The following is a 23,222-nucleotide window of genomic DNA, read 5'->3' as shown; positions in this document are numbered from 1 at the left end:
ATTTTTCTCTGTAAACTCCTTCCTTTGGCAGATCTCCCGTGTAGTTAATGGCTCCATCTGTCTCCTGTGGTCCTCCTCTCCACTCAGCCAGTGTCTCCTCACTCACAAACACTGCTGATGTGACTTCTTTCAGGTCCTCAGGATGGTCCCTTCTCTGCCATTTTCCTGCTGCCACCAGCCGGCTTACAGAGCATGGTTTGGCGGAAAGAGACTGCCACCAAAGACAGTTCTGGCTGTTGGTACGCTGAAGAATTGATGCTTTTGAACTGTGGTGTTGGAGAAGACTCTTGAGAGTCCCTTGGACTGCAAGGAGATCCAACCAGTCCATCCTAAAGGAGATCAGTCCTGGGTGTTCATTGGAAGGACTGATGCTAAAGCTGAAACTCCAATAATTTGGCCACCTCATGCGAAGAGTTGACTCATTGGAAAAGACTCTGATGCTGGGAGGGATTGGGGGCAGGAGGAGAAGGGGACGACAGAGGATGAGATGGCTGGATGGCATCACGGACTCGATGGATGTGACTTTGAGTGAACTCCGGGAGTTGGTGATGGACAGGGAGGCCTTGCCTGCTGTGATTCATGGGGTCGCAAAGAGTCGGACACAACTGAGTGCCTGAACTGAACTGAAGTTTACTAATCTATAAAGTGGGAAAAATAGTCTATATATATATTTTTTTTTCTAGCGAGGATTAACTGAAATAATAAATTCGAAAGTAATTGATACATGTATATGTATAGCTGATTCTCTTTGCTGTAAAAGTAGAAACTAATACAACATTGTAAAGCAACTATATACGCCAATAAAAATTTAAAAATAAAAGTAAAAGATAAAGTAGCTGGCAGAGTGTCTAGCTATGGCAAATGTTCAGTGCATGTTAGTACATTTTAACTGTATAAATTCTTCCAACCTATGAGCATGGAATATCTTTTAATTTACTTGTCTTTAATTTCTTTTATTTATGTTTTACAATTTTCAGTGTACAAGTGTTTCACCTCTGTGGTTAATTTATTCCTAGATATTTTTATTCTTTTTGATGCAATTACAAATGGAATTGTTTTTTAAATTTCTCTTTCTAATAGTTTATAGGAACACAACAGATTTTTTGTACCGATTTTTTTCTTTTCCTTTTTTTTTTTTTACTGAACTCCTTTATTAGTTTTAATGGTTTTCTGATGAAGTTTTTAGGGTTTTCTGTACAGAAAATCATGTTATTCACAAAGAGCACAGTCCCACTGTTGGTAGGAATATAAATAGGTATAGCCACTATGGATAATAGTAAAGAGTTTCTTTAAAAAGTTAGAAATAGAACTACCAGATCTGGCCATTTCACTTCTGGATATTTATCTGATGAAAACAAAAAACATGAATTTTTTTCAAAAACTCCAATTTGAAAAGATATGCACCCTATTTTCACCACAGAATTATTTACAATGGCCACAAGATGGAAATGTCCTTTGTCCTAAATGTCCATTGTTGGATGAATAGATAAATTGTGGTGTATATAGAGTATTATTCAGGTATCAAAAAGAAATGAAATCTTGCTGTTTTGTGACAACATGGATAAATCCAAAGGCCTAGTAAGTCAGACAGAGAAAGACAAATACTGTATGAACGCTCTTTTCTTTAATTAGAGGATATTTTCTTTTCAATGTTGTGTTGGCTTCTGCTGTACATTAATGTGAATCAGCTATAAGTATACATATATCCCCTCCCTCTGGAGCCCCCTCCCGCCCCCTAATCTATGTGGAAGTTAATACATGCTTACTCCAAGCTCACAGACGCAGGTGGGTGGGTGCCAGAAGCAAGGGATTAGAGGGAGGGAGAAATGGATGGATTTTTTAAAAATTTAAATAAATTGAATTTTTTAAATGGATCATAGAGAGTAAATAAAATATACAAAATTGCAAAAAAAAAAAAAAGAGGGATGCTTCCTGTTGCTCTTGTTGATACGCCTAAAAGGAGAGATTCCTGATCTTTACTGAGAACCAGAGGCTACGTGATTCTAGAAAGGAGAAGAAAAGAACCAAGTGGATAATCTGTTTCTGGTCAGAAGTTTCTAGGAGATAGCTTTTTTTTGGTAGAGAAGAGTCTACACCTTTTTCTATCTTCAAAAAAACCAACAGCTTCAGATTTCTGGGCTTATCCTGGGGGACTACAGAGATGGTAACCTCGGTTCTGTTTCCTGGATCTTGGTTCAGGGCTGATGGTCTGTGGGAATTTAGTCTCTGGGTAAAAATAGTGGTTCAAAATGTGGCTTGATAGAGTGGGTTTCACTTCTAGTCTTGGAATAGCTTTGAAAGCAAAGGGAGACAAGCTCGTCAGAGGTGTGGGAGACACCCTCTGATTAATTGTCATTGGCTGTCTCTTCTACAGGCGATGAGATTCCCCTTGTTTCCCTAAGGGTTAAGGCCTCAGGTGAAGCAACTGATTTCTTCCCTAGAATCATGTGTGCACGGACTCTGGGGGGGTGGGGCATGGTCGTCTGTGTACTCAGTCCCTCAGTTGTGACCGACTCTGTGCGCGACTGTAGTCCCCCACCAGGCTCCTCTGTCCAAGGGAGTTCCCAGGCAAGAATGCTGGAGTGGGGTACCATTTCCTCCTCCAGGGTATCTTCCTAACCCAGGGATCGAACCCGAGTCTTCTGCATATGCAGGTGGGTTCTTTACCACCAAGCCACCTGGGAAGCCCATGGGACAAGATTAGTGGATGGTTATCCCATGGGTTTGATGATCACAAAGACCCAGTTTTAGACATTCTACTCCACTGTCAGACCTCAGGGCAGATTTTAGTTTGGGAAAATAACCCTCAAGGCGCATGCATAATTCATAAGGCCACTTTTCTCTGTGCAGAGGAATGGCCCTCCTGATGTTGTGTGAGAGGGCCCTGAGAATGGGGAGCTGGGGTCTGTCCCCTGGTCTTTGCTGGTACCGGGCAGGATACCCATGCCGGGCTGGGCAAGAAGCCTGCACCCTGTCACCACTGCCCCCCACACCAGACACCTCAGAGCTTTGCGGTGTGCATGTGAGCTTCTGTTTGGATGCCCTTCTTTTTTCTCTCAGCCCAGAACCTCCTATTTCCCCTTTAAGACCCTGTCCAAAGGTCACATCTGCTTTTCTAATAACCAAATCCTATGGCCCAGACAGAGTCTGTTTTCCCCTCTGTATGTTCTGAAGTGTTCCCACCTGTGCTACAGTGTTTCATTATAGCAGGAACATTACTTCTGAACTTAAAACAAAAATGATTGTATTTATTTATTTGGCTGCGCCAGGTCTGAGTTGTGGCACGCGGTATCTTTAGCTGAAGCACGTGGGATCTGGTTTCTTGATCAGGGATTGAACCCAGGCCCCCTGCATTGGGAACCCAGTCTTAGCCACCCTTAGTCTTAGGCCACCAGGGAAGTACCACTTCTGAATGTTTCTCTCTTTCTCACTGGACTGGGAGTTCTTACTCCCAGGGCCATGCTGTCTGCTTCTTTGTATCTGCCCCAGAGCTGAGCAATGGGTATGCCAGCTAGAAGGCATTCAGTGGGTCAGCTTTGGTTGAATGAATGAATGCAGTCCAGCCTTTTGGACCTAATGTACAGTTATTAAGTGATCAGAAACCACATTTGTAATAATCTCAGAAATTTGAGATTATTTGTTGATCTATGGTTTTCTCCATAGTATTATGTTCTCCTTCAGCATTTAGAAAATTCTTTTTAAAAATTACCAGTCTGTCTCAATCATGATACTGTTGTAGCCACGCGTTCTGGGAAACAAACTCACTCAGAAGGACAATGCAGATAGTGGAGTGCAGTTTATTACACCAGAGGGCCCAAGGCAGAATCTCCTCTTAGCCAAGGACCCCGACCAGCATTTGTGAAAATATTTTATACCCCATGTGTACATGTCTGAACCCACCACTCCAAATTCCCTGAGACTTACATAAACCAAGGAAAATACAATCCCAATAACCCCATCATTCACGTGCTATGTGCTCATGTGCTCAACAGTCAAACAATTAGCCAGTAATCAATAAACCCGAGGTTACACTCCGATAGATACAGAAAAAAGTATGGCCTGTCTGGAGGAAGGGGTGATTAGTGTATGTTTTCTCTTAGTTGATGAGTAATCTAGATACAATCTTCAAGGTTCCCGTCTGGAGGGGGTCTTATCCTTCTGTTGTTGTTTTCATAGGCACTAAACACAAGAGCTCAGAGTCCATTGGAAAGGTGGCTGAGCATGATCAGCATGAACAGGCCTAAGATGGAGTCCAGACCCTATGAATTCCTTCTTCAATACGATAGCCCCCCACCCCCCAAAGAGGTGACTCCCTGGTTCTGCCCTGCACAGAGCAAGGGCATGCTTTCAGGGGCGTGTGTGGAGGTGGCACTTGGAATTCAGGTGAGTGAGCCCCAGAAGAGAGTTGTGACCTGCTCACTTTCATGGCATTACAGTGAATGAGATGAATTTTTTTTCTGTTGAAAGGTCTCCCCTTAATGGTTGGTGGTTCAGGTGGCAAAAGAGGCATGGAGGCAGATGGTGTGTCGCTGTGAACACTGGTATCCCCACGGGCACGTCTTGTTCTAGGCAACTCTCAATCTGTGATCGGATGGGGAGGGAGCACACCGAGCAAATCCATTGATCATGTGACTAGAGTAAGTGAAGAGTAATCCTTTTTAAAACGTGAGTTATGGAGCTCTGTGATGTGCCATTTGTCTGTGTCTGCCGTGGCAAGGAAGCACGCCAGGGCAAGTTTACGACTTGGTGCTCTCGGCTGTATTTAGGGCTGTTTCCCGCACCTTTACTACACATGGATGAAAATATTAAGCACCTAGAGTTGCTTGTTATCAAACATGGAGTAGATATGTGAACACATAGTAAGTAAGCTGCTTAATTTCTAGGTTTCTGTTTGTTTAAACATTTTAATCTTTTGTTTGTTTTGGTTTGAGTGGATTTTTATTTATGTATTTGGTTGTACTGGATCTTAGTTGCATTGTGTGGGATCTAGTTCTCTGAGCAGGGACTGAACTTAAGCATTGGGAGCGCAGACAGAGTCTTAGCCACTGGACTACCAGGGAGGTCTCTTGTTTTAATATTTAATATCTAATATATGCCAGAAAGGTTTTCTTGGAAGAAAGCTGAACAGCTTTGGAAATTGGAAAACTTCTAGAACCCTAAACCAGGCAGGTGAATTTTAAAGAAGGATAGAAGGGATCGATGCAGTCAGTCATAAATTTGCAAAGCTTCACTAAAAAATGGAAGGAAGGAGTCTTACACTTCTTTTCCCTCCCAGAAAAATGGTGTTGACATGGGGCCACAAACCTTGGCTGAGTGGAACCAAATGGCACTATTTGCATTCACACAAAATATTCAATCCCCAGTTTTAAGACTTCAATGTAAATCAAAGAGAAAAAAAAAAAAAAAAAAAAACCACCATTGCCTCCAGACATCTTTTTAAAACAATTGTATGAAGTGACTTAGCAGCAGCAGCCTGTTGTAAGGTGACCATACTGGTCCCAGGCACTCAAGGTCAGACCTCCCAGAGGGCATTCACCTTTATTGGTCTAAAGACAGCAAACATTCAGCACCTGCTTCTCTGTCTCGCCCACATCTTACTGGCATCCCTAGGGCCTGGCACTGGTCTTCACTTGATGTTCAGCAAGTGGGTGGACGCTGCATGTCCATGTGAAAGATACTGGTGTTCAGAGGGTGCTTGGTGCAGTGACAGGCACAGAGTGGGCATCCAAAAAATGTGAGGAAATGGGAATGAAAACATGGGCGTGACCTTCAGGAGGCTACAGGCCGGTGAGCACTAGGTCCTTCCTTCTTCCTGGGAGGCAGCAGTGGGTTGAAGTTTCCGGGGGAGGCGTGTGTGTGTGTGGGGGGGTGCGTGGGGGGGTGGGTGTGGTGTGGTGTGGTGCCGGGCCAGTGCAGGACCCTCAGAGGGGGCTGTAGTTCCTCTGTAATTACTTCCTTTTCTGCCACCATCTTCCCTGCTGGGGAGGGCCACTCACCTGGGGGACTTTCCCAAGGAAGTTTCCACGGTCCCTCCACTTTTCTGCATTCCAATGTAATTTATTTTTAAAATCAGACTTTTGAATAAAATTACACCCTTCCTCTTCCATTATGGTGAACACTTAAAATTACATTTACACAAACTTCAATTAAAAGCCAAATTCCAGGCCTAAGCTATTGGCAACATTCCCTTTCAAAAGAGATAAAAAGTAAATTAGTTGAGCTGATTAAAAACACCTTCATCAAAGTAGAACTGTTGGTGCCAACAATATTGAGTGAAATTATTGATTTCTTTCTTTTTCATAACAGGTGGTACACTGGCAGGGAAGAAAAACGGTTCTCCTTCCTCTGCCGCCCATCCCCTTTTCAGCTTCACTTTGGGGATAAGAAGGGACACTGACCTACTGCTGGCAATCGAGGAAAGGGAGGTGATGGAGCAAGGCAGGAGCGCACGAAGGCAGAGGATGAGGCCCAGGTTAAATGCGAGAAAGGAAAAGGGGACGTGGAGACCGCAGGAAACAGAGGTCACACGCCTTACGGAGGCGGCTGTCCGCGCAGACCGGCGGACACTTCTACCGGCAGCCCGGCCCCGGGGGACCTCCAGGCCACAGCCACGAGCCTGGCGGGCGCGGGAAGCGCGCACGAGGGCGTTCCCGCTACCGGCCGCCAGAGGGCGCGTCCGGAGTCGGCGCGGGGCCGGGGAAGGGAGGAGGGGAGCCGCGGAGACGGGTCAGCCGCGGCGGCAGGGGCGGCGGCGGCGGCAGCGGTGCAGCTCCGCTCCCCGCGCGTCTCCAGTCCCCGCGCCCGTATAGGGAGCGCAGCCCCGCCGCCGGGATGCTGCCGCCCGCCCGCCGCGGCCGCCGCCTGGCGTTGCCGGCACTGCTCTCGCTGCTCACCTGCTCCCTGGGTAAGTAGCGGGCGGCCCGGGCGCGCACTGGAGAGGCGTGGGCTCCCCGGGTGCAGCCGCCCGCGCCCCGCGTCCGCGCCGGGGGAGACGCCGGGCGGCCCAGCCCTGCCTTGCCCCGCGGGCGCCCGCGCCCCGCCGTCCCGTCCCCGCCGCGCCTGCGGCGGCAGCGCCCCCTCCCGGCGTCCCGGCCGGCCCCGGCTCCCCGGGACCCCGGGACCCCGGGGGGCGCCTGGCCGGCCTCTTTCGACTCGCTGGGGTCCCGCCGCCGCTCCGGTTCGACTCGCGTCTCCGCGCTTCCTTCCGCCGGGAGCGGGCGGCCGGCCGGGCCGCGAGGGCGCGGCGCCCACCCCCACAGGAAGCGCGGAGTGAATGTGCAACTGCGAGAAACTTTGGAGCTAGGGAAGCGGCGGCCGCGGGCCCGCCCCCCTGCCTTCCGCCCGCGTCCCGGCGGCCCTCCGCGCCCCGCGCTGGCGGCGGAGGCTGGAGGCGGGCGGGCCGGGTCCGCGGCCCGGGCTCCCGCGCGCTCTGGCCCGCATCGCCCGCGCGGTCGCCCAGCGGTGCATCCCCCACCTCGCCCGGGGCTCCCTGTGGGGTTCTCGCGGACCTGCCCGGGCCCCCTAGGCTGGGATGTCCACCCGGCCCCAGCCCCTTCTACCGGATCCTTGACCAGGAAGGGAGGACCGGGTGCCCGGCTGGGCCTCTGGGTGTCGGTTGGGGCGCGGGGGAGGCTGTAGGGAGTCTTCCGAACCCTGCATCTTCCTGGCGAAGAATTAGAGAACTCTGCAAACAGTGCTTGTCTGCTGCTGCTGTAATGCCCCTTCCCTTTTTTTCTTCCGTGTTCCTCGCAAGAGCATGCCCCCCCCCCCCCATAAAATAATGTGATAAAAGTAAAAAAAAAAAAATCATTGCAATTGACTTTCATGGTTGAGGTGTGTTCAAGTTTGAAACCTTGGAGGAAGAATATTCCTATTAGCGTTCTTGGGGTTGTTATCATCACAGACTTTTTGTTTCCAGCCTGTTAAGAGGCAGTGATTACAGATTTTTAGAAATGGCAGAATGGTGCGATTTCGGAAAAGACGTAGCGTCATTGTGCACTGCTGTTTCGGTAGCCCACCGGAACCTTGTCAGCCGTTTCTACTTGGACTTAAAACTCTCGGAATAAGGACCTTGACTGTGTACCCCTGGCCTGTCTATAGCAGTTCAGTAAGTGTGGGAAAAGCCAGTGAAATTAATTAGTAATTGTTCACACGCGTGATTAAGTAACAATGTAATTAAAAATATTTGGGCACCTTGGGCAGCGGAGGCTGTAATTGACGGTGGGGGCGCTACTGAACTTGGCGGGGACCTGCTTTAGCAGGAGTGCATTGCTGGGGTGGGGGGCGCCCGGAGAGGAGGGGAGGTCGGAGGGACTATGAGACTCCCGGCTGCATCAGCTGGCCTGCTGCCTGGACGTTTTGCACCTCACCAAATGGGGTGGGTGGGAGCTGAAATTGGTGTTCTATTTATAGCTCTGCACTTTGTAACTGCTGTACTGGGAATGCAATATTTGTGTGTAATATATTCACTATAGGGGCTGAAGTGCACACTTGTGTTGCTCTGTGGATCTGTTTTTCACTGCAGGAAAGGGAATGTCAGCACTTGATAATATATTACCGGACATTCAGAATGAACTGAAGTGTCCACACGTTCTTAAAAGATGTGTTTTAGCCTTGTGAAGTTGTCAGGTAAGCACAATAAATAAGACATAAAACCTATTGAAAGGTCCCTGTGAAACATTTGGTTTTGTGAAGGGGATTTCATGGGTTGGTATAGACAGGAAGCTGTGTTCTTCCAAATCTGAAGTAAATCATGAGTTCTTTTTACTGCGTTCTGCTTTGATGTTGTGGAAGGACACGGAGAAATAGAAAGGTGTGGTACCCAGCCTTCATATGTCTTGAAATCAGGGTTCTTGGACTCTTGTTGAAATAGAGAACATGATGGGAGTTCCAAGGCATGTCAACAATTCAGACAGTGTAAAAATACGTGAAATATTACCTGATCAGGGGACCTGACTGTGTGTACTTTAGTTCTCTCACAAGCGTAGTGTACTCACTTAAGCTTTCAGAGAAGTCAACAATAACGTTCATTTTAAACCCAGATGGTTGTACAGACAAAAGTCACTGTAACTTCAGTTCTAAAGTCCAGAGCCTAGACTAGACTCAGATTTATTCATGCCTCTGGGTCAACCACTATGTGGCTTCTCCTTGCTTTGAGTCTCAGGTTTTTTCTTATAAAACGGGAGGCATAGACTCGATAAAATACCAGAACTTTGCCATCTCTTACGGTGTCAACTGATTTTCTTGTGGCAGAGTCTATCCGTTACCCCCCAAACCCTTAGTTTTTTCCTGATTAAAAAACACCTCTTAGGGGTTGCCAGGGACTGGTGCTAGGCTGCGCAGCAGGAGATAAATACCTGGTGAAGCTAAAACCACTCCCCCCCCCCGCCAGGGAAAAAGACAAAACCGGTCCCTGGAGCCAAACAGGTTGGTGACCACTGTCTTAGATAATCAGCAGTGTTATGGACTGAGTTTTGTCCTTCAAATACATATATTGAAGCATTGATCCTCAATACGACTGTATTTGGAGATGTGCCTTTAAGGAGATAATTAAAGTGGCTCTGTTGTAAAGAATCTGCCTTCCTAGGCAGGAGATCTGGGTTTCTTCCTGGGTCAGGAAGACTCCCCTGGAGAAGGGAATGGCAACCCACTCCAGTATTTTTCCTTGGAGAATCCCATGGACAGAGGAGCCTGGTGTGCTGCAGTCTATGGGTTCACAAAAAAAGTGGGACAGGACTTAGTGACTAAACAACAAGGTTGAAGGAAGTCATAAAGGTAGGGCTAATCTAGCAGGACTCTGAGTAAGAGGACTCCAGAAATGCTCACAGAGAAACGGCTGTGTGAGGACACGGGGAGAGCTCATCCAGCTTCAAGCCAAGCACAGAGGTCTCAGCAGAAACCAACCCTGCTATCTCCATGGTCTTGGACTTCTAGCCACCAGAAGTGGAAGAAATAAGTTTCTGTTGTTTAAGCCCCCTGCCCACCCCACCCCCCTTAGTTTCTATTATGGTGGCCCTAGCAGCCCTTGTCAACAAAGGTCCATCTAGTCAAAGCTACGGTTTTTCCAGTAGTCATATGTGGATGTGAGAGTTGGACCATAAAGAAAGTTGAGTGCTGAATAACTGATGCCTTTGAACTGTGATGTTGGAGAAGACTCTTGAGAGACCCCTAGACTCCAAGGAGATCAAACCAGTCAATTCTAAAGGAAATCAGTCCTGAATATTCACTGGAAGAACTGACGCTGAAGCTGAAACTCTAGTACTTTGGCCACTTAATGAGAAGAACTGACTCATTGGAAAAGACCCTGATGCTGGGAAAGATTGAAGGCGGGAGGAGAAGGGGATGACAGAGGATGAGATGGTTGGATGGCATCACTGACTCAATGGACATGAGTTTGAGCAAGCTCCAGGAGTTGGTGATGGACAGGGAGGCCTGGAGAGCTGCAGTCCATGGGGTTGCCGAGCCACTGAACTGAGCAGACTGATAATACAGGGGGTGAGGGGAAGGGTGGAGGAGTGGTGGCGGCAGCAGCGTGTCCGGTGGAACGACATTTTCAGCGGCCCTTGCCAACAGGGGTAGCCAGTGAGCTGTCTGCAGGGAGTTCTGAGTGTGTCTCTTGGTAAAGTTTATTAAAAGTGACTGACCCAGCCGTGATGCAGGCCTTCTTCCGTTTCCTCCTCCTTGTTGCCTGTTATGTGAATCTGATGGCTGGAGCTACGGTGGCCTTCTTGTGACCATGAGGTGACCCTGAAAGCAGAAGCCAGTAGTTACAAGGGTGGAGCAGAAAGGATGGTACCACCTGGGAACAGGTAGGTGTGGAGCACTGTGCCAGCCCACCCTTGCCTATTTCCACACATGTATTGCGTGAGATAACAGTCTGTCTTGTTTATGCCTCAGTTGTTGGGTTTGTTTTTTTTTTTTTTACCTACATGCAGCCAAACCTAATTGTAATTGATATATCTGTGAAGAAGCTTATTTGAACCAATGATAATAAATAGTAACATTTATCTTTCTTATCCCTGTTTCTACTGAGTCAGGATTATATTTCTTAGTACCTGCCAAAATTAGGGATGATTTTCCACTCTGAGCCAGGTCTTGCTTGGATTCTTTTCATGGCAGCGAATCAGACACGTTAGGACCCCAAGAGTCACACCTGGCTCCAGGTTGCTTTGATGCTCTTCTGTTTTGGATTTTTAAGCCCTTCTCTTATTTCTTCAGCAGTACTCAGATGATACCGGCACAGATTTGAACTGTCTGGGTGGATTCTTTGTTGTTGGATGCCAGGCTGGTGTGGCCCCCTTGGCCACCAGCTTGACCCAGGAGTTTGCCAGTAGTCAGGCTCTTGGGATGAGGGGGTGGAAGCAGAAGGAGGAAGGGCAGCTGTGTCAAATGGGGGTGGAGGAGGGGAGGAGATGTCCTGACCCTTGTGCTCAGTTCTTCTGAGGGAAACACTGTGGGCCCGGCGCTCAAGTTGTAATTACTGACCTCATTTGGACCATTAAGGGCCAGCTTTTTTTGCTTTTCTTGATAAACATTATTTATAATAGCTTACAGATGTTACAGATTTTTAGCTCCTTGAGGCAGTACCAAGGGCTTCCCTGGTGACCCAGATGGTAAAGAACCTGCCTGCCAGTGCAGGAGACCTGGGTTTGATCCCTGGGTTGGGAAGATCCCCTGGAGAAGGAAATGGCAACCCACTCCAGTATTCTTGCCTAGAGAATCCCATGGACGGGGGAGCCTGGTGGGGCACTATAGTCCATAGGGTCGCACAGACTTGGACACGACTGAGGGGCTGAGCGCACACACACACACACCTTTCCCAATATAAAGGAGAAGTCACAGGAGGCGTCAGGGATTCATTAGATCTCTTATTGATTGAGAGTCTCCCTTAAGGCCACGTCTTAGAGGTCTGATCACTAAGCTGCTTCCAAAGAGACCAGGTAAGTGCTGATTTGAACTACCAGAACATGTTAGTAAGTTTTACATAGTATTAAAGGGAAAAACTGGACTCAGAGTTTCTTCATCTGTTCAGAAGGTGTTGAGCATCTAGTATGCGCCAGACACTGGCGTTGTTGCAGGGAGAACCCGATCTACTCTCATGGAGCTTGCAGTCTCGGAAGGGAAGGTGACATTGAACAGGAGCACCACGGGCAGGACCGCGGTCTGCCCAGTGCTGTGGAGTTGGCCAGGGTGCTGTGACAGGTGTTTCAGGGACATTGTTCCGTCACTCAGTCGTGTCTGACTCTTTGCAACCCCATGGACTGTAGCCCTCCAGGCTCCTCTGTCCATGGGATTCTCCAGGCAAGAATATTGGAGTGGGTTGCCATGCCCTTCTCCAGGGGATCTTGCCAACCCAGGGATCAAACCCACGTCTCTTGTGTCTCTTGCATTGCAGGCGGATTCTTTACTGCTGGGCCACCAGGAACTGATGAGGCTTTACTGGAAATCTGGAGCTGAGGTTCTCAATGGGGAGTGGGGGTGGGGGCGGTCACTTTGCCCCCTCCCAGGGAATCCTTGTCTATCGGAGAGATTTCAGGACTGTCACAGGGGATCGTTTGGCAGGGGCACTGCTGAGCAACCCAGAGTGCCATGGGGCATCCCCTTCCCCCCTCAAAGAATCAGCTTTCCTGTCCAAACCGGCAATAACACCAGGCTGAGAAGCCCTGACGTTTCTCAAGGCAGGGCCGTGGAGCTCAGACCTGAAGGAGAAGCAGAGCTCAGCTGCCATGGGGAGGATGGAGGGGGCCAGGACAAGGCTCTGGCTGGTGGAAGCTGGTGGAGAAAGGACGAGACTGGACAGGGGAGGGGGCTGGAAGGCCCATGAAGGCCTCACAGACCAGCGTGGGGATTTTGGACTTGGTCCTTAGAGCGGTGGGGAGCTGTTGCAGGGCCGTCATAGGGAGTGATGTGATTTGACTTAACGTGTTAAGAAGCTCAGGCTGGTGGTTCTGTAGAACAGGGATGGGCGGGGGCCGATGTGGACGTGGAGAACGAGTGAGGAGGCTGCCAGAGTCAACCTGGCGAGAGCTGATTAAGAGTTAGAGGCGCGGTGGTTGACTGGTCCAGTGGGCAGAGGAGGGTCAAGGATGAGTCACAGGCTCCCGCTCTGAGTGTAGGTGGAGAGCAGAGCTGTTTACTGATATAGGAGCTGATGGAGAAGGACCAGATGTGGTCAAAGGAAAAAACTGTTTTATTGTAGTTAAGTATATATATAGCATAAAATGAATCATTTGAACCATTTTTAAGTGTACAGTTCGGTGGCATGAAGTATCCAGACGGTTTTATAAAGTTTGTTTTTAGTTTTAGGGGGAGGCAAAGATGAGGAGTTCTGTTTGGACAGGTTGAGTTTGGGGTGCTTGTAAGATGCTTGGGTACCATGTCCAGTAGCAGTGAGATCCACTGAGGGTCTGGACCTCAGAGGAGAGATCTGCATGAAAGAGATTTAAGGGGAAATCTGAGTTCATTTCTTTCTTTCTTTTTTTTTTTTTAAAGAAGAGAGCCTTGATTGACAACATAAACTTATTTAAACATTTATTAATACTAAAAATGTCTGTGTACTGAAATTGGAGAAGCAAATAGGCCTTATCTGTAAAGCTGATCTGATGTAGAGCAGCAAGTTTAACCAAAACAAATGAGTTAAAGTATCATCAAATACGATTTGAATGCATCTCAACTACAGCAGTACCAGTCTCTCCTAGGGATACAACTTACTTTCACTCCTAAAGGAATATTTTATGATCTTACAAGGTGATATGTTTTGGTTTACATCATTGCTTCCCATAAGAAGCTCAAAGCTCTTTACACATCACACTGAATTTATCTTCTCCAGATCCTCGAGGGTGGATAGGCAGGAGCTTGTTTGTCATTTATGAGATGAAGGAAGCAAAGGAAGATAAATGGCCAAACTCAGCTGGGGGAAGGAAAAAAAAAAAAAAAAAGGCGTTCTGTTCCTTTGAGTGGGTGTCGGACTTCAGCACGCACGGGAACACTTCAGGGTCTTAAAGAGTCTCCTTTGTTAAAATGCAGATTTCTGGGTTCCAGCTCCAGCTTTTTCTGATTCAGGAGAGCCAAGACAAGGCCCCGGGGATCTGTGTCTTTAGCGAGGCGCCAGGTGAGTTGTATCTGCTGGCACACTGCAGAGCCCTGTTGGGACCATCTTGGCCCAGGTCTGACCTGGGACTGTGACTGCACGTCTGTAGAATGTAAAGGTGATTGCTGGTTGCTTTGTCTTAAGGTGGAGTAGGAAGCTGTTATGGGGAAAGCAGAGTGTGGAGGTGAGGCCTGATACTTGGCATTCAGGGGCTCTGCCTTCTTGGGAAGGGAATGAGAAACCCCAGAATTGGAACTCAGAAGTCTTCCTCTGGTTCCAGTATTGTTTGGCAGATTTATAGATGCTACTGGAGGGACTCTAGTACCTGGAGTGTGAGTCTCAAAACCTGGAGCAGTGGGCTATTGGATCAAAGGTTTTTTTTAGATGAGTTCCTGGAACGTCTCAGACTGTGGGTGCCATGGATTCAGCGGCCCTGCCGGTGTGCTTTTCGGGACCCGTTTGTTTTGTGTGGCTGTGCTGGGTCTTCGTCGCCACACAGGCTTTTCTCTAGTCGGGGGCTCCTCGTTGCAGTGCATGGGCTTCTCATTGCGATGGCTTCTCTTGTGACCCCTCCCCGGCTTCAGAGCACAGGCTCAGTATTTGTGGCCCTTGGGCTTAGCTGCTCCGCGGCATGTGGGATCTTCCCGGATCAGGGATTGAACCTGTGTCTCCTGCATTGGCCAGCGGATTCTTTGCCACTGAGCCACCAGGAAGCCCTGGGACCCACATTTTATTTTTTAGAACTAAGATACTAAAAGTCAGGCATAAAATGAGCCTGACAGTTGACTGCCAAATGTTCTCCAGCAGTGTAAAGGGAGTGGGACAGAGCTCTGACTTTCTGTGTTTGCATGTTCCTCTCCCGGACCCCTTCCGGGTGTTCTGAGGGGTGGGGTGTGTGCGCAGGGTTCTTCTGCCCCAATCCACGACTCCGCCTGTGGACCCTGCTTATTACTTCGTCGCCAAACTCTGAGTTGGAGTTTGCTTCTTTTCAGATCCTGAGTGGCATATGGATTTTCATATCATCTGTTTAAATGAGATATGAATCAAAGAAGCAAAAGATCTTTTCTTTCCTAAAATATATAATTTTTTCCTTTTTCTGCCCCGCCCCCTCCCATTTATTGTCCTTCCTGTACATATGCTGACTCTCTGGCATGTAGAGTATATTGGTCCTGGCAAATGTTGCTGCTGAGTGAGGGAAAGTCTGTGTTCCAGACTCCATTTCCCGCTGATTTCTCTGATTTCGTGTTTCAGATGGAGTGAGATCCAGTGTGGGCAGCCGGGGGCTCAGGCAGGAAGAAAGCGGGGTCTGTGTGCTCCCTGTCATGGGGGAGCCTCGCCTCTCCTGACTTCTCCCAACTGGCTGCATCCTTTGAAAAGGTTGGGAATCCCAAGGAACACAGTGAAGAGGTTCCCGACCCTGAATGTTCTCTACCTGCCGTGGTGGTGGAATGGTGCTGGCGTGGTCCCCAAAGCAGGGGATCTCTTTTCCCGAGAGTTTGCTGTTTATATTTGGTCCCTGAGCAAAGGTCTCTAGCTCTTCCGTCCATCCTTCTCAGGTGCTCTTAAGGAGAGGGCTCAGAAAACATCTCACACGCCTGCCTTCTCTCTGCCTGGCCACGCCTTTCTGTCTCCTTGGCAGTTTAGTCCCTGAGATGTTGGGGTTCCCCTGCTTCCTTCTTGAGCATCCAGCTTTGTGGCTCTGGTTCCACCATGCCGCGGAGACACAGTGTGGAAACTCCTCTCGCGCCTCTGCGCTGGGCTGCACTGGGGACCAGGCCGCGATGGGGCTGTTTCCACCTGAATCCCCTGCAGCAGCTTGGGAAACTGGGAACCACGTTTGAGTTTTCCCACAGTCTGCTCACTGTCCTTTATCCTGTAGCATCTGAATGGAACCCCAGGCTTACCCCTTCTCTCGGATCCGAAACCTGGAGTCACCTACGCTCGTCTCCCCGTCGGCCCTTCCCTGCCCTCATCCACTCGTGGGGTCCATCTCCAAAGCTGGAGATGCTGCTGCTTTAACACCTCAGCACGACTCTGGCTCCCCACCTGCTGTGCCCAGGAGTTGACTCACCTTCATAAGGTCCCTTAGCTCTCGGTGTCTGGCTCCATCCCCCTCCTGGCTGGTGGCGTGTTGTTTGTCTCTCCACACCCCACCCCACATGCTGCCTCTGGAAACTGGTCTCAGGCACACCTTTCAGCATGGCATCCCCCCTCTTAAAAGCCTCAGAAAGCTTTCAGTGGCACTCGGAGTAAAACCAGACTGACCCCTTTCAGGATGTGGCCCTGCCATTCCAGCCTCACCCCTGGCCCCAGTCACACAACACTCCCACCCTGCCCCCTGCCAAGGTGTCCATGCCCAGGTCACTCCTCCCCGCCCCCCAGGTGCCCATGCTCGGCACACTGGACTGTTGGACGTGCTTTGTGTGCAGAAGCCTGTTTCCGGGCCTCCTCCTCTTGTGCTTGGAGTCTCTGCTGCCTGGCGTTGAACTTGCTGCCCTGCTTGGTGCTTTGCCCTCCCTCCTTCTCAGGGGCTCCCTGGGTGGCGGTGCTGTCAGAGGGCGCCCGTCGGCCCTTGGCTGTTGACACAGGACTTGTCTGTGGGGTTAGACCTCCTTGGGGAGCCGCTGCTTCGTCATCGTCACCCAGCTCCTAGCATAAAGCCTGGTGCTTAACTCAGGCAGCCCCTCTTTGACTTTCTGTTGAACACGCGAAAGCATACATTAATAATGATACTGACAGTGGCTGCTCATACCCAGAGCCCCCAGCACGTGCCAGGCAGGCCCCATTCTGAGCCCGTGTGGTGTGTTGCGTGGGCTTACCCATGGGCTCTTCAGCTGCCTTGATTCTGCCCTTCTGGCCTCAGCGCCGCAGAGTCATGGGCGCTCCATGCGGGGTGCCCCCCGCCCCCACGTCTGCAACCCTGGAGACAGTGGCTCTGTGAGAGGAGCGTGAAGAATGCAGGTGCTTGGGCAGACGCCTTTGTTTCTCCCTCTGCTGCCAGGGATTATCTTCAAAGCAGGGTCTGGGACCAGTTAAATTGGCTGCAGGCCTTGGATCCCGGAGTCCAGGCCCCTTTGGAGGAGCTGGAATTAAACCTGGAAGCCCTAGGGAGCCGGGGCTGCCTGGGGCGGGGTTTGCCCCTGAAACCTGTTTTGTGAAATAGGTCACAGCAGAGAACAGACCAGGGGGAGCCCTGAGCCTGGGGGCGCCAGCCAAGGCTTCCAGGGCTGGGCTCTGTCCCAGATGGCTGGCGTGGGGGCCCAGGACCGCCTGGTCCCACTGTGCTCGTTTATTTCCTCCACCGACACCTCCTGAGCCTTTAGTCCTGCTGAACCTTCACTAAACCCTTTCTGCCCATCTCACAGCTCTCCCATCCTGGCAGCTCTCCTCTGAGGGGGCCACTTAGCATCTTACTTTCCATGTTTGGTACTTAATTTGATTTCTGTGATAAAGGTTACACGGAGAGTTTGGGAGGGTGAGTTGGCTACGGGAACAAAGCAGGGATGGGAGGCTCGGGGGTCTTTTCTTGCCTGGGCCGGTCCTGCTTCCTCCCTCCCCCGGGGGGATGGACGGAAAACAGTTGATTAGTGTTGCTTAAATGCATTGGAATTAATTCCTCTCCCATTTCTTACACTCTAGGGCCAAGGCTAGCCTATAAATCTCAGGCCCGGGATTGCTGTAAAATTTGATGTATCTCTTGGGGTAGGTGTGCTCACACACATTCGTTGGCTTGAATTATCTAAAGTTATCATGAGAAAGGTCTTATTTCTATTGCCTGCCCTGATTTGCACTTTAAATATAGTTCCCTGTAGCAGTTACAGGAATGCATGTTGAAGATAGAAAAGGGAAAATTACATTTTAAACAGCCGCTTGGCATAGAAGAACATGACTTACCTTTTAGAATATTTCTCCAAGTGTGCATTAAGGCCAAGCTTTCAAGAATATTCCCCCCCACACACTGAATCTGGAAATTAGTATGAAGCCAAACAGCAAACACTGAGCCCCTGGAAACCACCCCTCCTTGCTGGGGTCTCTGCCTCCCTCTTGCTGTGGGAGAGTCCCACTCTGTATTCTTGTTATGGTTGTCGAAGGTGAGAGATAATTTTTGACCTCACTCGCTAATTTTTCTCACTTTCCTCCTCTGTCAGCACCGTTTCTCCTACATTTCCACAAACTGCAAAAGCTGGGATTCTGCTGGTAAGGTGTTAGTCGCTGAGTTGTGTCGGACTCTTTGTGACCGTGGATTCCTGTGTCCATGGGATTTCCCAGGCGAGAATACTGGAGTGGGTTGCCATTCCCTCCCCAGGGGATCTTCCTGGACTAGGGATTGAACCCAGGTCTCCTGCATTGCAGGCAGATTCTTTACCATCTGAGCCAACAGGGAAGCTGGTAGGAATTCTGTCAGTGATTCATCATTTTATATTTGGATTTGTTAATGAGATAGCATATCCTGTGCCTTCAAAATGAATTTAGTTCCTTGATGATTTGCTTTATTTAGATTATGAAAATGCAAAGATAAAACCAACTAGTGTTTTTCTTAATATTCATCTGATAGGGATTATCTTGCCATGTTCTGATTTGCTCTTATTCGTGCAAGTAACTGCATTTCTTATGTTATTGCTTTAAATATTACATAATTTATTTCTGTCATGGGAAGAAGGAGTTTTTAATTTCATAGAGTGATGGGGAGAAATAAGTTTTGTTTGTTACTTGTTTTTAAAGGATATTTTAGCTTTTTGTTGTCATTTAGTGGCCGAGTCATCTCCAGGTCTTTGGGACTCCATGGACTGTAGCCCGCCAGGCTCCTCTGTCCATGAGATCCTCCAGGCCAGAATACTGGAGTGGGTTGCTATGCCCTCCTCCAGGGGATCTTCCCAACACAGGGAATGAACTGCGTCTCCTGAATTGGCAGGTGGATTCTTTACCACTAAGTCACCTGGGAAGCTGGTATATTTTTTGCAGAGAATTAAAATCTAGTTTACCCTTCCCTCAGTTAATCCTTGTCTGAATAAAAGTATGGTGTTTTTATTCCATAAAGACAAGGAGGCTTTGTGAAATTCACTTGATTTATGGGGAGCATCTTTCCTGAAGGTAATTCTTACTTTAAACAGTAATACCGTCAGCTAACATTAGCTGCTTGTTTATGAAAGGTGATGTGTTAGTAGTATTTAGAACCAATACGTACTAAAGACACTTTTTCTTCAGTGCAGAGTCTGTTCCGAAGGGCAAGGGCTTTTGTGTTGACACACTCTTCTTTTTCACAAGGCCACCTGGCCTTGGAAGAAAAATGAGGTTAAGACTAACCCTGCTTATTAGCTGAGGAGTCATTGCATTTGTTACATTGGGAAGGTTATTTTTTCTTGATAAAAGGAAATGCTAATCCAGAGAGCTTTGACTGTCTATGCTTGGAATTAGGCATCCATGAGGTTGGGGGAGGGCTTCCCCTGGTGGCTCCATGGTAAGGAATCCCTGTGCAAAGCAGGAGCCACAGGAGAGTCCAGAAGATTCCTTGGAGGAGGGCATGTCAACCCACTCCAGTATTCTTGCCTGGGAAATCCCACGGACGGACGAGGCTGATGGGCTGCAGTTGGACATGACTGAAGCAACTTAGCATGACATGCACAGGGTTGGGGGAGATGGATTTTTGAGACTCAAGAGTCCTGTGTTAGATCAACCACAGTTTTTACATCCCATACGTTGACACACTATTTCGTTTTCTAGAATTCTGTGATGCTGAGAGGTGTTGATGTGTTGCAACCTCCCTGTAAGATGCCTCCCTTACAGTGCCCTGTAAGATGTTTATTAATCCATTTTTGGGATCTTCTTGAGGGTTTTAAATGTGTTTGCTAGTTTAGAGATAAGTAAAACAAAACCAAAATATTAAATACCCAGAAGCAGAATGTAAATGGTGTTTGATGTTAAATCTCTCCTCCCTTCTTAGAACTTTGTGAATGATTTGGGCTTTGCATTTGTCTTGGGTGTGTGTGTGTGTGTGTGTGTGTGTGTGTGTGTAAAAAGTGAATTAGGCATCGATCTTAGTGACCATGAATTCAGTGGGGGCACTAAACCCCTTTGTTCTCCAGGGTTGGCGATGTCAGTGTAAAGAGACAGCCCTTAAATGATGGTTTGGGAAGACTCTCATTCATTTGTTCACTCATTCGATAAATATTTATTGACTTTCTTCTGTGTGCTGCTCCTGTTGTAGGGGGCAAACAGTACATAAAACCACATTCCTGCCATCATGAAGCTTACATTAAACTAAGATAGAAGACAAGCAATAGACAAATAGCTATAGACTGTGTCCGTGGTGGTAAGCGCTCTGGAGAAGAATAAAGCAGTGAGAGGTGGGGAAGGGGTGTCGGGGTCCATGGGGGGGGGCACTGCACTCTCCAGAGCCTCCTACAGTGCTACCTGGGATCTCAGTGCCCACAGAGAGGTTCATCTGGATTTTACCTGCCTTCTGAAATGTCATCCTGGAAGTGGAAGTGATTAAACCACGTTATTCATTTGCTTCCGAGTGTGAATATGTTTTAGATTTGAGGCAGTGGATGTCTGGGGCTGGGGTGGGAGGATTCCAGGCATCAGGATGGGTGGTCCTGTCTCCTGCTGCTGAGCAGGGTCTTCTCCGTTGCCTAGAATCCTGTCCTGCCCACCACCCCTGCGCCTTGCACTCCTCTGTTGTTCCCTGGAATTGTCTGGCCATCCCTTCCTACCTTCTTGTTTTCTCTTGGGAATGCTAACTGGAGAAAGCAGACTCTATGAAATGCTTTCCTCTTACCTTTTCAGGAGAAATGCACTGTAAAGTTAAGGTATTACGGTTTTGTCTGGTTAACCATCCTGACTGGTTTATCATTTTGCTTCCTATTTTCCACGTGTTACTGTCAGATTATTATTATTATTTTAATGTAGAGCCTAGATGTGTCTCTGGGGATATCTTTGTCTATTTATGGGCTCCGACTCAAGGTCATTCTAAATGGGGACCCTGGCATCGTGGCTTTAGCTGGGTTCTGGTAACTCTCCCCACGTGCCTGGAGCAGCCTCTGCACCACATCACTGACCCGAATCTGCGGAGGCAGACAGCTTGCCCCAGATTTCGCTCCGCTGCCCACCGGGCTCTGGCAGGGATGTGAGAGTGGGAATTTGCACTTCTTCCCGGTGGAATCTCAGCAATTCCGCTTTGCTTTGGAAGGCACCAGAATTCAGGTTTCTAGGAAGTTGTCCTCTGTATGCCTCTGTCTTGTGGTTTACAGCTACAGATAGAAATGGTATCCTCTTTCTTTAGATGTAGTGTTTCCTTTGCTGGGCACCTGAGCCTGTTGACTTCACACCAGTGGGTGCTCTTAGGTCTGGAGAAAGGTGGCCTTCGGTACTAGTTTGCAGCAGTGCAGCTGCTTTTAAAACGAGCAAAATTTATTCTGTTAAAGTATAATTTTTTTTTCCGTTTTAAGCAAAACTGTTGAATATGAGAATGAATCTTAATTGCTGATTTTAATGTACAAATGTTTCTTATTTCTCCCTTCCCCCCAGCTTTTGCTTTGGTTTCTGAAGATGTGAAGAAAGAGGCCAAACAGTCTAAGGTACTAATTCTAAGATCAAATCTATTCTTGCAGTCTGAGATTTGTCTGTCTTTTCTTTAATGGAAGTTATAATGATTTCATCTTTCAAAGAATTAATGAAATGTTGGTCAACATTGATTTTTGAATCCACAGCAGCAACTCACAGATAGTCTTGCTTAAAAAAAAAAAACACCTTTATTAAGGCAGATCCACTTGGTTTTAAATTTTATCTTCAGAAGAAAGGTATTTGGATATGGAGCTAGACATTTTAGAAGTCTTAACTTGGATACTGTAGATTTTTTCTGGTCTTACCACATCTTAGGTTGTTCAGTGGCCCAGTCATGTCTGACTCTTTGAGACCCCATGGACTTAACGTTGGACCTAGTTTTCCCAGCCTGTGAAACGTGTGCTGTGTCGGGGTCACAAGTCCCTGAGTGCCCCTCACCTTGAGGTGACCTTATGTGAGAGGGCACCCTGGGGACTGGCTGAGAGGTCCCAAAGGTGACCACCAGGCTCCTTGTACAGTCAGAACCTGAAATGAAAACGTGGGGGACCCATGGAGAGGGAGCAGCATTTTTCCGAATCTCAGAGCTGCTCCTCTCCAATCACTGGTTGCATTTAAGAACTGCATCTAAACTTTAGCACTTGGGGTTGCATTAGATCAGTTTAGCATTTGAGAAAGAGAATATTTTTTAAAATATGAGTTGTTTTTGTCGCATTAATTAAGGCTCAGTTGACTCTCTTTTTTACCCCACAATTAGTATAAAAGTGTTTTTAAATAGAATGTTTCTTTTACCAACAGAGTGTGATCTGTTCTAACTATACCATGGGTTTCCCACACAAGGGAAATGAGCATAATTCCTTATGGTTTTATGATTCTTTATGGTTAATAAAGCATTTCAGACGTTTAATTTGGTTTGCTTTACTCAGTGGTCGTGTTATTGCTAAGCAAAGCAGATACTCACATACAGAGCAGAGAAAATATACGCCTAGAGAAGTGAGTTGATCGAGGTCACGTGACTATTAAAAGGTGAAGTCAGAATCCACACTTTCAGACTCCGTGAATTTTTCATGCTGTAATTTTGTATTACGCTGTCCTGAGCATTGGCACGTGTTTGTTTGGCCATAATGAAGCTCATTATGAATTTAAGGGTTATTAATAGGGATTTAAAATTTTATATAATAGATTTAGGAATTATAGCACATACTTTCAAATATAGGTTTTTATTCATCTTTCCAAAAGAGGAAATACGTATATTTTTGGCCTTAAATACATATATGAATATAAGTAGAGATAAGGTAAGTCCTATATCTTAGTGTCCTTTTTTTCATGCAAAGGTATTAAAGTCCTTGAAAAGTGTCATTAACCCCATCTGTGCTTGGCTACGGAGCCAAAAAGCCATTAATCCTCTGAGGAGAGGCAATGATGAAATGTCTACTGTAGCCCATGCCAAGGCTGGGAGACGGAGGAGAATCAATTTGTCCAAGGTCGTCTGAAGTCGGTCTGAGGATGAACCCGAGACAGGACTTAAGGCGCTTGACAGTCATGCTCACTGGGGTCGTCCTTGGCGTATCAC

At 47.9% G+C, this 23,222-nt stretch overlaps 1 protein-coding gene across 3 annotated transcripts in view; it reads left to right on the top strand.

Moving 5' to 3' along the window:
• The first annotated feature begins 6,729 nt into the window (after window positions 1–6,729).
• The window catches only part of B3GLCT (beta 3-glucosyltransferase), a 109,913-nt gene continuing 93,420 nt past the window's right edge, over window positions 6,730–23,222 (top strand). For 2 of the 3 annotated variants that reach the window (XR_005725697.1, XM_040267130.1), the window contains exons 1-2: window positions 6,730–6,904; window positions 21,617–21,666. Coding sequence is in view for 1 of the 3 variants with exons in the window: in XM_040267130.1 (XP_040123064.1) it covers window positions 6,832–6,904; window positions 21,617–21,666 (123 nt within the window). In the remaining 2 variants the exon portion in view is untranslated. Of the gene's footprint in view, window positions 6,905–7,849; window positions 8,108–21,616; window positions 21,667–23,222 lie in introns of those variants that run through there. The other variant, XM_040267131.1, reaches the window with a different exon arrangement.

Source organism: Oryx dammah, unplaced genomic scaffold, assembly GCF_014754425.2.
Source record: "Oryx dammah isolate SB20612 unplaced genomic scaffold, SCBI_Odam_1.1 HiC_scaffold_24, whole genome shotgun sequence".
Classification (NCBI taxonomy): domain Eukaryota; kingdom Metazoa; phylum Chordata; class Mammalia; order Artiodactyla; family Bovidae; genus Oryx; species Oryx dammah.
This window is presented reverse-complemented; position numbering and strand designations above follow the sequence as displayed.